Source organism: Petromyzon marinus, chromosome 72, assembly GCF_048934315.1.
Source record: "Petromyzon marinus isolate PM22_M1 ecotype Great Lakes invasive population chromosome 72, UKy_Petmar_22M1.pri1.0, whole genome shotgun sequence".
NCBI lineage: Eukaryota > Metazoa > Chordata > Hyperoartia > Petromyzontiformes > Petromyzontidae > Petromyzon > Petromyzon marinus.
The window spans coordinates 5163975-5179843 of NC_133738.1; the positions used below are offsets into that span (position 1 = coordinate 5163975).

At 47.6% G+C, this 15869-nt stretch overlaps 1 protein-coding gene across 1 annotated transcript; it reads left to right on the forward strand.

Moving 5' to 3' along the window:
* The first annotated feature begins 8497 nt into the window (after positions 1 to 8497).
* Positions 8498 to 15288, forward strand: LOC116957326 (prostate and testis expressed protein 3-like). The gene is made up of 3 exons (XM_032979407.2): positions 8498 to 8686; positions 11613 to 11741; positions 12888 to 15288. The coding sequence occupies exons 1-3, from the start codon at positions 8632 to 8634 to the stop codon at positions 13091 to 13093; spliced, it is 390 nt and encodes a 129-aa protein (XP_032835298.1). The 5' UTR covers positions 8498 to 8631; the 3' UTR covers positions 13094 to 15288.
* The last annotated feature ends 581 nt before the right edge of the window (positions 15289 to 15869 follow it).

Genomic DNA, 15869 nt, shown 5'->3' on the forward strand with positions numbered 1-15869 from the left:
TAATAACATTATTGAAGAACGTGAATATTAAACGGAATAAATAATAATACACTTGAAAGAACTATAAAAACAAATTGCTGCATGATGGAATGACTGGAGAGGGTGATGTGGAGACGTTACAGTTGCACTGTATAGGGACACCATAATACTGTCGCGGATCGGAATCTGTATTTAGACAGGAGGCGGAGGAAATCTGATGACATACGAAGCTCTTTGTCACAGATGTCCAATGACGTAGCCTTCCGGGTGGCTTTCTCGTTCGATGGGCGAGTGCCGAAGGAAATTCGATTACGCAGAAATTCGATTTGGTTGATTGCGCCACAGTGGCTAGGGAGCTGATAACTTCCTCGCCTGGTCTACAGGAGGTCGCGAGTTCGATCCCCACCCTGATGATGCCTGCTGCTGTATTTGGAGTTTGCGTGTCTCTATCTCTCCGTGGTCCTCCGATGTTTCATCTTCACATTTAGAATCAAAGTCACCACGCATTCAGGGTTATTTGCCTGCTGCTAGACATTTCCACGTGATGATGATGTTGATGACATCTTGCCACGTGGTTTGAGCTGTCATTGTTTGTGATGGCCAAGGTCGCTTCTGAAAGAGAGCTACACCAGCTCAGTCGTGGGGCCTTACACCTGGTTACAATAAATAAATGGTTTAGTTTTACTCGAAAAACATCCGATTTAGTTAAATTGAATTGTTTTGGCTTTTTTTCTTTCTTGCAAGCATCAACTTTTTTCAGGGTTTTTCAGTGAAATAGAAGGGAATATGAAATTAATCCTAGACAAGAATTCAAGTCCCGGGCGAAGACGGGTAGTAAAGCTTGTATTAAATGAATGGTTTATTTTTACACGAAAAACAAAAAAGCGTCTGTCATTTGTAAATCGCGTTCAAGCGAAACTTCGCATAAACCGAAACGTTGAATCGAGGGAAATCGCCTGTACCTGATTACAATGCTTATTCCTATCGTTCTATGATCTCCCACACAACACACAATTGTTAAACCAAATGCATGCAGTGTGTTTCTTGGAAGATGGTCGACTTTTAATTGTTTTTACTTTTTAAAATTAAATTAATCTTGCTCAGGTTGGCAACATTGTCATTTCACAGTGGTGTGTGACGAAAATTCCCCAACGACGCCCCTTGTAAACCAGTGGTGGAAATCAGTCAGAATCAGATTATTTATTAAGGTTGAAGGAGGAAATTTGATGAGCTACAAATGTGTTTTTCACAGATGTCCAGTCGGGGCACCGGGGTCAGATCCTTACAACAACAACAACAATACACACAATACACACGCGATATGAGTGCAAAGTATAGGAAAGGTAAACAAATCACTTACAATAATTCGAATAAAACTACTGAGTCGATTGGTCGGACGAAGAGGCGTTACGAGTGCCGCCATCCGTTCTGGATGATGACACTATGAAAAAAAAAATCCTGGGTAGTAAGTGTTATTTCGTAATGGCTTATGTCTATAAAGTATAGAAAATGGCTATTATTTCCCACAAACTTTGCTTTTGTGACCAGGAAAGTGATATTTTGAAATTTACCTATTTTCAATGAGAAAACAGGCGAATTTGTGTATTTAATTCACGTAAAATCAAACAAAAACAACATATGAATCAAAATCAAAATGTACTTATAGTAAAGTAATGCACAAATGACTACAAAAGATTTAGAAGTGAGTAGTTTTTCAAAATTTACGATTATACTGTAAATCACTTTCACGAATCTGCCCTGAAATGTAGTTTCGCATCATGTCCTCGTTATCCTGTCCTTTGTATCGGCGTTCAAAGTCCAGTATATCCTGGTGGAAGCGCTCGCCTTACTCCTCCAAGTACACTTTCATGTTCTCCTTGAATTTATCAAGATGAGCATCAAGGATATGGACTTTGAAGGACATCCTTCAGCCCATTGTGCTGCAGTTCTTCACCAAAGTGAAGAACCAGCTTCACGTAGTTTTCGACCTTGTGGTTTCCCAGGAAGCCACGAACCACTGCGTCAAAGCTGTTCCAAGCCACTTTCTCCTTGCGAGTGAACTTGGGGAATTCATTGCACTCCAGGATCTTCTTTTTCTGTGGTCCGACAAAGACATCAGCTTTTACCTTTGCCTCAGACAGCTTAGGGAAGAAGTCTTTAAGGTAGCAGCAGGAAGAGAGGTGTAAGAGCAGGTGCTCGTGGATTTGATCCCGGACCCTTCCACCTGCTGCATATTTGGAGTCTGCGTCTCTCTCCCCGTGGAGATGTTAACTACCTCGCCCGGTATGCAGGAGGTCGTGGGTTCAATCAATCCCGACCCTGACGATTCCTGCTGTATATTTGGAGTATGTGTCTCTCTCTCCGTGGAGATATTATGGGTCTCTGTGTGGTGTCTATGGGTCTGTGTGTGTGTGTGGCGGTTGAGCAATAGTTAGCACTAAACTGTGCTACAAACCAGGCTTCCTGGATTGGATTCCCTCTCACGGCCAACACATGCGAGAATTATCTAAACCGGTACTGTGTCTTCTCTAGGTCGACTCAGCCTCAAATGAGGACCTGGAGCGATGTATAAACATTGTTACTGGGGAGACAAAGGCAGCCGGGTGTGGTTTTGGCAACCCACCCTCTCGCATGCCGTTCTAGCCTTCATAGGCGCTCGATAACATCACTTGCCCCTAGAGTCGGTCAAGGCTATATGGGGATCTTTGTAATTGCCTTTATCAGTTTAACACGTAGGCTTTCGCGACCAATATTATTCATAATAAAGGTTTTTGGGTTAGATCGCGTTTATTTATAAATGTGTCGCAACCCTCCACCACCCGACACGGCCAATCAGCAAAGAAAAGTGCTGATTGGCCGTGGTGCTGGCCACCCACCCCATCGGGCAATTCGCCAGAATGGCGAATTGCCCGATGATGCTGGAAGTATTTACCAGCGAAACGTCGTACTCAAACTGTAAATGTGGATTAACTCTTCAACACACCGGTGGGCTGAAGTAGTGAATTGTTTGTCTTTTGTCAACGTGACACTTTTCTTTGCTGATTGGCCGTGTCGGGTGGTGGAGGGTTGCGACACATTTATAAATAAACGCGATCTAACCCAAAAACCTTTATTATGAATTGCCTTTATGTTTGTATATGTGCAGGTGTGTGTGTATGTACAGGTGTGTGTGTACGTGCAGGTCTGAGTGTATATGTAGGGAGTTAAACTTAGTCGCAGACGTAGACTTGGAGGCAACACATTTATTCAACTCTAACACACGGAGTAATTTTCCCCTTAAGAGAATAACAACCTATGGTGGTGACCACCAGGCTAACTACACTAATTACAACGTAACTGCTACTACGGACCAGGACCACAGCTTGAGTCCAGGTCCACGTGTTGGAAGCTCGTTGAACGGAGAATATAGACGAAGGTTTCTTCCAGGATGAACAATAACCCTGGTCCCTTTGGGACCTGGCTTATGTTCTCTGCGGGGTGACTGGCTCCGCCCTTGGCCACGACCACCTTCCAGAATTCTCGAGAAGGATCTGGATCTCAACCACGTGACCACCCCTAACCCCCACTTAGGCCCCCTTTATAGACGTAACTGGTCACGTGTCCTCCCGGGTCAACCAGATTGCCACGGCCTTTAGTAACCTCATCCAACGGCGGGCACTCACTCATGGGGAGCGGTAGTGTAGCGGTTAGCGCGCTGCGCTATGAACCTGGCGACCCGGGTTCGATTCCCGCTCACGGCCAACACCAGTGACGATTATCTGAACCGGTCCCGGGCCGCCCCTAGGTCGACTCAGCCTCAAATGAGTACCTGGTGCGGTGGATAAAAACATTGCCACTAGGGGACAAAGGCAGTCGGGCGTGGTGCTGGCCACCCACCCCTTCGTGTACCGTTCCGGCCTTCATAGGTGCTCGCTAACAGCACTTGCCCCTACAGTCTGTTTAGGCTATATGGGGGATCTTTGATCTTTGTATGTATGTATGTTCATATAGGTGTGAGTGTGTATATGCAGGTGTGTAAATGCAGGTGTGAGTGTGTGTGTATGCTGGTTTACGTACATGCAGGTGTGAGTGTGTGTACATTCAGGTGTGTGTATATGTAGGTATGTGTACATCCAGGTGTGTATGTAAAGGTGTATGTATAGGTATGTGTATACATACAGGTGTGAGTGTGTGTATGCAGGTTTGTGTGTATGCAGATGTGTGGATATGTACAGGTGTGTGTATGTACAGGTGTGTATACATGCAGGTGTGAGTGTGTGCATATGCAGGTTTGTGTTTATATGTGTAGTAAGCGACATTATGAGACACGTCGTGTAAAAGGCATCTTATTTATTCTCACACTTTAAGCACAACAATGGGCGATACATCCATGTAATATTTCTACGTAGCTACACATAGCCGACCCTTCTACACAACCCCATCGTCGGCGTCCAACTACACAGCTGTCCGACTGGCGCAGTGACGGGGATGATGAGAGCCATTGCAGAAGATCGGACAAGTGGCCGGATGACGAAGAGCAGCACCCAACCTCTGGTTTGGTGCCCCTTATATGCTGCCCCGGCCAAGCCCCACCTCCATCCACGCCCCTTCCAGAACTGACTCCGCCTTTCACCTTTACCCCAGATACGCCCAACTCATAATTAGACATTACGTAACATGCCCATAACCGCAATTACCCCTTCAGGTCGACAGGTAGCACCCTGTCATGACATGTGTAGAGGTATGTGTATATACATGTGTGTGTGCGTGTTTATGTACAGGTGTGTTTACATGTAAGTGTGTATATGCAGGTGTGTGTACATGCAGGTGTGAGTGTGTGTGTATATTTAGGGAGGGAATGACTGTGGTCGAGAAGACCCGAAGATTCGTGGCGGAGCAACAGACCAGGTAGCTTTTGCGGGGGCTGCTGCCCCCCCCAGCTCCTCTGTTTCGTTCTCACTACTACTCCCCGACTGCTCTGTCGGGTTCGGGCTACCGACTCCCAACTCCTCGCCCCCCCCCCCCCCCTGTGCTCCCGCCTTTGCTGCTGCCCGCGTAGGCATGTCTCAATCGGTAGGGCCGATGGCTTTACGTTCACGACGCGCTACGCGGGCATAGTAGTGGGCGTGCTGCGGTGGGCGCGCTCGCGAAGCAAAAACTCCGCCCCGTGCGCGAACGGAAGGGTACAGCGTCGCCGACGTGTGACTCCGCAGCCGGCGCTTGGCCCCCGGGATCCGTTCGTACGCACGCTCTACGTACCCAGGCGCTAACAAAACCGACGCCGCTACCTGCCCGACTCCGTACACCAATCGCAACGCGAGGGACTTGGGGTCAGGGGGTCAGAGGGCAGGGGCGCCCACCGTGCGTTCGTCGCCGATTGGCGGGGACGCCTCTGAGCCGATTTAAAGGCCGTCTGAACAGCCGCGCGTGCACGCGAACACTAGGCGCTTCCCGTGCACCAATCACACGCGAGGAACTTGGGGTTAGGGGTTAGAGGGCAGGGGGGTCCGCCGTGCGCACGCCACTGATTGGAGGGAGTCACTCCGCCCCGATTTAAAGAGTGTTTAAACAGCCACGCGTGTGCGCAAACACCAGATGCTACACTCTCCTATTCGCCGTAAACAGCCGCGTATGCACAGGAACATAAATCACTCCACCCCCCTTTCCGCACTCACAGTGACCACACGACACATTTTTATCCTCTACTGACGGTTTTATTCCCCGCGAATAACCCGCTAAACTACGTGTGTTTGTGTGAGTCAGCAGACCCTGACTGGCCTATCCTTCGGGGATCCTGGACTCAATTTATTCTGCCTGGCGTTTCACTTTCTACCCTCTGATTAATTAACCCAAACTCACCTCTCCCTTACTTACGCTGACTTCCAATCTGAGGCGCCGGAGGCTGTAGAAAGGGCAATGCTGTGGGTCGTCTCCGTGGAGGATTGTGCCTGGCTGCGTTGAAGCTCGTCACACGGATGATTCGAACGGCCGGCTCCAACACTCCGCTGACTTCGATGACTTGAAAGACTCTAACCTTACTACCGGAAATCTACCTCCTTTTATCCTACCTATAACAAAGGCATTCCGTTGTTTTACCCCCTTGGCCTCCTGTCCAATCAGAGGCCTGGATTTTCCCGCCCTTTTGATGCTCGGATCCTACTCTGGTGACGTCACCGCGGTGGTTCCTTGGACGTCCGCTCTCCGTTCTTCCCGCTATCAGCCCACTGACTTGTGTTTGTGTGTGTGTGTGGTTCCACTCGCGGTGGCTCAACGGCCCCTGCCGTGACCACGCAACTTTAATATCAGGTCACGGCGCCGCGGTGCATGTCAGCCTCGGGGGTAGATCGCCCAATTTCCCGGCCGCAGGAAACCATGAAGCTTGATCCCATTAGGGGCTTCTGGATAAAAAACCTGTCGGCCAGGTGAGCTTCCCTCCCGGCTCTACGTGGGGTGTGCGTGCATTCATGTGGGGGGCGGTGAGGGGCGCAGCGTTGGCGCCGTCCCTCCCCGGTGGCGGCGTCACGGCGGTGGGCACGGCTCCGAGGGAGCGGCTCCGCTGTGATGGCACCACACTTTCACGCAGCGTTACGCAACCGAATAAAAGATATTGCCGCTCGACTGATTCGAAGTGAGACCTCTGCTGTTAAACTGGAGCCGGTCATGAGCACACTGCCCAGGTATGGGAAACTCTCCACTCTCTCCACAAATGCCCCATCACCGATTGGGAGTTGTGGGGTGGAGTGCCCGATGGTACAAAATACCCAGGAAGGTGCTTCGTTTTGGTGGGGCTGACGGCAAGGCCCCAACTCTTAGTGGCACACTCCAGTTTCAGTAGCAGCACCTCAAACTCCTCCTGGACAAAGTCCCATCGGTGAGCTCGTCCGGCAGGCAAGGCTGCGTTGGCTGGGCCATGTAGCCTGCATGCCCAATTACCGCATGCCCAAAGAGCTTTTGTTCGGCTGGATCGAGGGGGCTAAACGGCCATGGTATGGGCTAGAAAAGAGATGGAATGATGTGGTACAGGAGGATGTGGAACTGAGTGGACTTGCCGATGACTGGTACCAGCGGTGTCAAGATGGCCTCTGTGGAGGCGCTCGTGAAGGATGCTAAGGGCAGTTGGAGGCAGTCGCCCTCCAACAACAACGGAGTGCAGAGGATCGACGCTCACAACAACGAGCGGAGCGCCGGGTGGCTAAAGCACAGCAGGTTGACATAGTAGGGGGCACAGGTGGTGCATCAGCCAGTCATCTCAGTCAGTCGACCCGTGTCACCTGGGTCTGCCCTGTGACCTCCTGCCAGCGGGCGTTCGACACTTCACGTGGTCTCAAAGTGCACATAGCCTGGCACAAGCATCTTGGTGACATCACCGCCACTTAGTGGCGAATGGCGGCTGTTGTATACGTAGGTGTGTTTTGCGTGTATATGCAGGTGTGTGTGTGTGTGTACATGTAAGTGTGAGTGTGTATATGCAGGTACGTGTGTATTAACAGGTGTGTGTACATGCAGGTGTGTTTGTATATGCAGGTGTTTGTGGGTATATGCAGGTGTTTGTGTGTGTATGTGCAGGCGTGTGTGTTTATTCAGGTATAAGTGTATACGTAGGTGTGTGTCTATGCAGGTATAAGTGTGTGCGCTATGAACCTGGCGACCCGGGCTCGATTCCTGCTCACGGCCAACACCAGTGACGATTATCTGAATCGGTCCTGGGCCTCCCCTAGGACGACTCAGGCTCAAATGAGTGTGTAAACTTCGCGACAGGGGAGATAAAGGCGCTCGGCGTGGTGCTGTCTACCCACCCCCTCGTGTACCGTCCCGGCATTCATAGGTGCTCGCTAACAGCACTTTCTCCTCCATTATGTTAAGGCTATGGGGCATCTTTGTATTTGTCTTTGTGTGTGGATATGTACAGGTATGATTGTGCATATATGCACGTGTGTGCGTACATGCAAGTGTGAGAATATGCAGGTGTGTGTACATACAGGTGCTTGTGTGTATGTACGTGTGTGTGTACAAGTGTGTTTGCGTGTGTTTGTATGTGTGTACACGTGTATGAACATGCATGTGTGAGTGTATATGCAGGTGTGTGTACATGCAGGTGTAAGTGTGTATATGTATGTTTGTGTGTTTTGCGTGTATATGCAGGTGTGTATTTACAGGTGTGTGCAAATGCAGGTGTGTGTTTACATGCAGTTGTGTGGGTATATTTATAGGTTTGTGTATATGTACAGGTATGTTTGCATGCAGGTGTGAGTGTATATGTACAGGTGTGTGTGCATGCAGGTGTTCGTGGGTGTATATGATTGCAGTGGGGAGAGACAAAGGCGGCCGTGAGCGGGTGGCGCTGGCCACCCACCCACCCACCGCACCCACCACACCCCACTTCGTGTGCCAGACAAGTTTGCGGCTATTGAGCAACGAGCTCCGACATATATATTTGCATATCACCTCCAAATGTTTGTAAGTGGCATGCTAATGAGTTTGTAGGAGTGTCTTCCCCGATCTCATTAATCTCTGGCGCTTATAAATTCTCCCAGTTAACTACGCAGACGCAGTCACCGCTCCAGGGATATATAGTATCTCTCTCTCTCTCTATGACTCTGGAACTCTGTCTCTCTCAACTCACCGACTTTCCATCCCAAAAGCCCCACAACGCCAGGCTCCACGACTCTAACCATGACTTCCCACCTGCCGGGTCTACTCCTCGTGGCGTTGCTGTTCGTGAGCGAAGGTGTGAAAACTTCTGCGTGGCGAGTTGTTTGTTGTTGCAACGACACCAAAGCAACGCCGATACTGCGATATATATAGAGATGTTAACTACCTCGTCTGGTGTACAGGAGGTGCATGGGTTCGATCCCGGACCCTGACAATACCTGCTGCTATATTTGGAGTCTCTGTGTGTGTCTCTCTCCCTGTGGAGATGTTAACTACTTTGACTTGTATACAGGAGTACGTGGGTTCGATCCCGGACCCTGACGATGCCTGCTGCTGTACATGACCGGACTCGTCATTATATCAGAAACAGAAAGTACCCAATAAATATTAGTTTCAACTATATAGTAAATCAAACGCATAAAATTGACATCGACGTTGCCGCAGTATCTCCAATATCGACACAGTTATTTGATTTTTGATTTAAAGCTTTCGTGACTGCAGTAATTCATATTCTTAGTTTTTTTCGGTAAAGTCACGTTGAAGAGAAACAACAAAATAGCATAATATATATAAAACAATAAAAATTCTCACGACGTTTCGACCATAACTCAAACGGTCATCAACACACCTGAAGATGACCGTTTGAGTTATGGTCGAAACGTCGTGAGAATTTTTATTGTTTTATATATATTATATTATTTTGTTGTTTCTCTTCAACGTGACTTTACCGAAAAAAATAAGAATAAGAGTTATTTGATGTTTACATTTTTCGGGGTGTTTAGTTTCGGTTCACGCTGTGTGTTGGACTTGTTTGGTTCTGCGTATGCACGCTCTCATTACCTCTTGAAATTAAGTTTAGGACTTCTCTTTTCGTTAAAGACCGCAAGTTGAAGCGTTGAAAAATTCATCAATTGTTCCGTCTCGACTACTTCGTGGTTTCTCGGTGCGTTTTTATTTTTACATTTTGTCATATTAACTAACTCACTTCACTCACTACTTTAATTGTGCCAGGGGTAAGGCGCCACTGAGGCTACGTGTGTCGTGTACGTTGACTAAGGCACACACACCGTTATAAGGAGGCAACGTGTTTATTAAACAATTAACTGTACACCGGGTTTTTGTTTATTGTAGTACGGAGTTAGACTGATGGCCTTAATATTTGTTGTCGTGTGGTTGTTGTTGTTGTTGTTTGACTTGCATCCCACTGGGATTTTTGCACACAGCGTTGGTGTACGGTGCTATTTCAGGAATATTTTGATGTTTTTTTTTCCCTGGATTTTCTGTTTTCACAGTCACATAGTCACTTTAAGATGTTTTTCTTGTTCGTGTTTTTTGTTTGTTGCGGTTGCACTCGATTCAAGAGCCGAATGGCTCACAGGGCTATACCAAGTAAATGGAACTATGGAAATAAATGGAAATGAACTATGGGTTATGTTGCTAAGTGTGGCTAACTTGTTCGAGACTGCTCACTACTTGGGTCTCTGTTAACTCGCTTGATCCCCGAACGAGCCCCGAATCCCCGAACGCACGCCCCCTTTATCCCTTGGCTCCGGCCCCGCCCCTTGCAGTATCAAGGACGGCGCCCCCCCCCCCACCCCCCGCTTCTGGCCACGTGCCCTTAACTCTTCCAATCGAGAAACCCGCTTCAGATCACGTGCCCTTGACTCCTCCAATCGATGCCCGCTTCCGGTCACGTGCCCTTAGCTCGCCCAATCGGACACCGCTTCCGGTCACGTGACCTGAGTTCGTCCAGTAAATGCACCGCTTCCGGTAACGTGCCCTATTGCTCGTCCAATCGGTGCACCCGGCGCTCCTCCGGCACTGTGGCTGTATTCACAACACTACACGTGTGTAGCTCAGTGAGGTGGTGGGAGGCCAGCACCACGCCCGGCCAACTTTGTCTTTCCAGTGGCGATGTTTACTACACACCACCACTGCACTAGGTACCCATTTGAGGACGAGTCGACCTCGTAGGAGGAGGCCCCAGGGTACCGCTTCAGATGATCGCCACCCGTGGTTTAGTTTCATACTTTTAGTTTCATTTATTTGGTATAGCCCTGTGAGCCATTCGGCTCTTGAATCGGGTGCAACCGCGACAAACAACAAAACAAAAACATGAACAAGAAAACATCTTAAAGTGACTTTGTGCATGTGCAAACAGAAAATCCAGGAAAAAAACATCAAAATATTCCTGAAATAGCACCGTACACCAACGCTGTGTGCAAAAATCCCAGTGGGATGCAAGTCAAACAACAACAAGAAAACTTAGATTAAGGCCATCAGTCTAACTCCGTAGTATATAAACAAAAACATGGCCAAACCAAAAAACTTTTAGAAATCACCAAAATAAAGCCATAAATGCAATGTAACAGTGATCATAGGAACTGTGACCAAATTTTTGACAATAAACTACATAAATAACATGTAACACCAAACCCTGGAGCCACAGCTGGCTGCATGAGTCACTCCAGAAACAACAGGAGCATCAGTCGGAGTATCACATTTTCAATGCACCTTTGAGATCAACACATTAAATCAAAATACAGATAATACTTTGCAGCAGGAATCAAACTCGGGTCGCCCGGATTCGTCGTGCAGCAGCGTTATGATGATGAACGTCTGCCGTGATGATGATAAAAATCGTCTGCCGTGATGATGATAAAAATCGTCTGCCGTGATGATGATGATGATGGTGATCGTCAGCCGTTATGATGATGGTGATGATTGTCTGCTTTGATGATAATCGTCTGCTGTGATGATGAAGATTTGCCGTGATGATCGTCTGCCGTGATGATGATCGTCTGCTGTTACGATGATGATTGTTTGCCGTGGTGATGATGATGGTCTACCATGATGATGATGATGGTCTGCCTTGATGATGATGATGAGGATGATCGTCTGCCGTGATGATAATGATGATTGTCTGCCGGGATGATGGTCGATTGCCATGATGATCATGATGATCGGTATTGTTCTTGTGTCTTGCGTCTGTGAATATACAGGACACAGCATCAAATGCTACTCATGCCGCACGAACATCAACAATACGGTGTGCAATGAGGGCGGTGCCATTCAGTGTTCCGGAAACTCGCATGATGCCTGCGCGACAATAACCATCCAACAGGGCTCCAGTAAGCGCATTGCTTATTCATGCACAGCGCGGGTTGGGGGTGGACCCCTTGCGTTCAGCAGTGACTCCCAGGCGCATGATCCACTCGCAAGACACGCGTCCGCCCTCACTGTGTTTTGAGTCTATCGGGTCTCTAGTGTGGCCAGTCTATGGGTCTCTCTGTGTGTGATGAGTCTATGGGGTCTCTGTGTGTGGCGAGTCTATGGGTCTCTGTGTGTGATGAGTCTATGGGTCTATGTGTGGTGAGTCTATGGGTCTCTGTGTGGTGAGTCTATGGGTCTCTTTGTCGTGAGTCTATAGGTCTCTTTAGAGTGTGTCTATGGGTCTTTGTGTGTGATAAGTCTATGGGTCTCTGTGTGTAATGAGTCTATGGGGTTCATATTCTTTCATTATTTCGGTAAAATCACGTAGATAGAAAACGACAAAATAAAAAAAAGTTAAAAACTTACAAACGTTTCGATCGCAACACAAGCGGTCATCATCAGGCGGAGAGAAAATTAGCATTGGCTGCCCTGCCCATGCTGATGAGCGCCAAGCTGCTCAGCACTAGCTCATTCGTTCATGCTGTGCCGTGACTCTTGTGCCCTGCCCACGCACAACTTTAGCTGGTCCATTCATGCTGCCCTGCAGCACTTGTCACCACTCCTTCTGACACTTGAGCTATGCCCATTTCAAGCCTTTATAAACAGTTGCAGTTGGAGGCTTGCCCCACTTTTCTCTCCGCGTGATGTCGACCGCTTGTGTTGCGATCGAAACGTCGTGAGTTTATTTTTTTTATTTTGTTGTTTTATATCTACGTGACTTTACCGAAAGAACCAAAGAAAATGAATTCCCGCATTCACGAAAGTTTTCAATCAAATTTTAGTCTATGGGGTCTGTGTAAGATGAGTCTGTGGGTTTATTTACGTGATGAGTTCATGGGTTTCTGCATCCCAATCAGAGACTCTACCTACAGATTAGCACGGTTGGCTACATACGTCACGTAAGAATTTCAACACACACATACAGGTCACTTATGAAAAAGGGCTATATTGCAGCTCAGTGGGGCTTGCACCTGGTAAAACAAAAAATAAAAAATATTTTTCACGTGTTTGTAATGAAATATTTTTACTCACAATGAGACCGGCGTGCTTTCTCTTCTGCCCAGCCTACCTCCTCACCAAGAAGTGCATGAACTTTGAAGAATGCAAAGCCATAAATATATACGACTTCAACGGTCGCCTGACGATCTTGTGCTGCCAGACCAACGGCTGCAACTTCAACGCCGCCCCTCGCCCGGTGGGCGCAGCTCACGTGACCCTGGCCCTGCTGGGCGTGGCCATCAGCGCCGTGGTCAGCAGGGCTCTGGTGTAGGTCGTGACGTCACAGCCGCACCCCCCCCACCCACACGTGCCTGGGTTCTGTCCAATCGCTTTTGCCCTTCCACTCGGTCGTCTCACGACGCTTGCACCAGTGGAGCTGTGCAACGTTAAAATCGTCAAGATTGTTGCGTTACGCTGCTAAAGAAGTTCAATGTACGTGTGAACATACACAGAGACAAGTAGACTCGTCACGCAGAAACCTACAGACTCACCACATAGAGATCCATAGACTCATTACGCAGATACCCAAGTCGTGAATGATATATCATCATTTATCGAGAGCCAGACAGTGGATCCTGCATGGCAGAAGAGAATGGAAAGGTCTTTAACCTTGATTTGGAACAGGTCACGGAGGGTGTTCAGAGAGTTTGCGGATGATTGGGGGGTGAAAGGAAGTCCTATACTCAAGGGTGGAGGTGGTGGGTGGGGTAGCAGATTTGCGTGACCCTTACCAATGGCATATACAAGGTACCGCTCGATTTACCGAATGCGATGCGTTTCTCGAACAACTAAAAAACAGACTCACGAGCGTTAAACTTAATTTGTAATTCGCAATATCTTTACCCGTTTGATTTAATACTAAAACTTCGGGGAAGCGTATCGGACAGTCATTACAACTCGAAAAAAAAATTTCAACACACCTTTGTCACTTTTCAGGGTGCAAAAAAAGTGTAATAACATTATTAAAGAACGTGAATATTAAAACGATTGAATAATAATACATTTGAAATAACTAATATGTATGTTGGAATGACTGGAGAGGGTGATGTGGAGACGTTACCGTTGAACTGTATAGGGACACCATAATACTGTCGCGGATCGGAATCTTTATTTAGACGGGAGGGGGAGGAAATCTGATGACCTACGAAGCTCTTTGTCGCAGATTTTCGATGATGTAGTTTCCCCGGTGGCTTTCTCGTTAGATGGGCGAGTGCCGTAGGAAATTCTATTACGCAGAAATTCGATTTAGTTGATTGTACCACAGTGGCTAGGGAGCTGATAACTTCCTCGCCTGGTATACAGGAGGTCGTGAGTTCGATCCCCATCCTGACATTGCGTGCTGCTGTCTTTGTAGTTTGCGTGTCAATCTCTCTGTGTTCCTCCGATTTTTCATCTTCACATTTAGAATCAACATCACTACGCCTTCAGGGCTATTTGCCTGCTGCTAGACATTTCTACGTGATGACGATAATAATGATATCATGATACTTGGTTGTGCTGCCATCGTATGTGATGGCCCAGATCGCTTCTGAAAGAGCTACACCAGCTCATTAGTGGTGACTTACACCTGGTTAAAATCTCTATTAAAGGGAAATTTGCGAATGTGACTGTTCGAAATGTTTAGCATACTTCCCGACGTGCAACAAACTTAAAATTTCGCATGTCGGTAGCTTCCAGAATGTACACAATTGAAAAGTATAAAAAATAGACTTTTGTGTTGGGTTTTTTTGGGGGGGAGGCGCAATAATGGATATATTTTGCAAGGCAAGTGAGCATTAACGTCACATCTGTGATGTCACCCGCATGCGGCAGCGTCAACGCAGTGTACCTGCTGACGTCACGCCCCCCCCCCGCCCCCCCCCCCAGATAATGCATCTGTTTGTCTGAAGCAGCAAAAAGTCTCGAACGCTGAGCTCTGACGTCATGAAATTTGCACAGCTCATGCTGTCTGGAATGTCAAAGGGAACGCGACTTTCAGCTCACCACATCATTCCCCGAGTTGCCTAAAACGACCTTACGTATAAGTGGCTTAAGGATGAATTTCCTCGAGTGAAAAACATCCGATTTAGTTCAATTGAATTGTTTCGGCTTTTTTTCTTTCTTGCAAGCATCAACTTTTTTCAGGGTTTATCAGTGAAATAGAAGGGACTATGAAATTAATCGTAGACACAAATTCAAGTCCCGGGCGAAGACGGGTAGTAAAGCTTGTATTAAATGGATGATTTAGTTTTACAGGAAAAAAAAAGCGTCTGTCATTTGTAAATCGCGTTTGCGCGAAACTTCGTAAACCGAAACGTTCGTGGATCGAGGGATATCGCCTGTGCCTGATTACAATGTATAAACCTGTAGTTCTATGATCTCTCACTCAACACACAATTGTCAAACAAAATGCATGCAGTATGTTGCTTGGAAGACGGGCGACTTTTAAGTATTTGTACTTTTTAAAATTAAATTAATCTTGCTCGAGTTGGTAATTTTGCGTGTTTTTTTCACAACTATTGTGTGACGAAAGTTCGCCAATGACGCCTCTTGTAACCTCTGATGGAAATCACTCAGAATCAGATGCTTTATTTAGCTTGGAGGAGGATATTTGATGAGCGTTAAATGTGTTTTTCACAGACATCCAATCGGGGATTGGTGGTCAGATCGTTACAACAACAACAACAACAAACAATACGCACACAATAGGAGTGCAAAGTATAGAAAAGGTAAACAAATCACTTACAAAAATACAAATAAAACGACTGACTCGAATGGTCGGACGAAGTGGCGCTTCGAGCGCTGCCATCCGTTCTGGATGATGATGTGCTCGCCACTTACACCTCCCTTCTCGCGTGCAGCAAGACCACGCTACAGGCTTTGAGGGAAATCTACTCAGACGGTTTCAGGCCCGCCAGTGGGGGGCCAGAGAGTTAAACTCTAGCCTACATGGGATGCGCTGCTGGTGTTGGCAAGGAGGGCCTTACCTCGCCTGGCCGACGAGGCGGTCGAGAACCTCGTGGTCGAGCACCTCGTAGCCTACGCTTGCCGTGCGGGCGTTGTTATGC

Coding starts and splice junctions, on each gene's coding strand:
- LOC116957326 (XM_032979407.2), top strand. CDS start 8,632: ATGACTTCCCACCTGCCGGGTCTACTCCTCGTGGCGTTGCTGTTCGTG. Junction 8,687..11,612: donor GTTGCTGTTCGTGAGCGAAG/GTGTGAAAACTT, acceptor GTGAATATACAG/GACACAGCATCAAATGCTAC. Junction 11,742..12,887: donor AACCATCCAACAGGGCTCCA/GTAAGCGCATTG, acceptor TCTTCTGCCCAG/CCTACCTCCTCACCAAGAAG.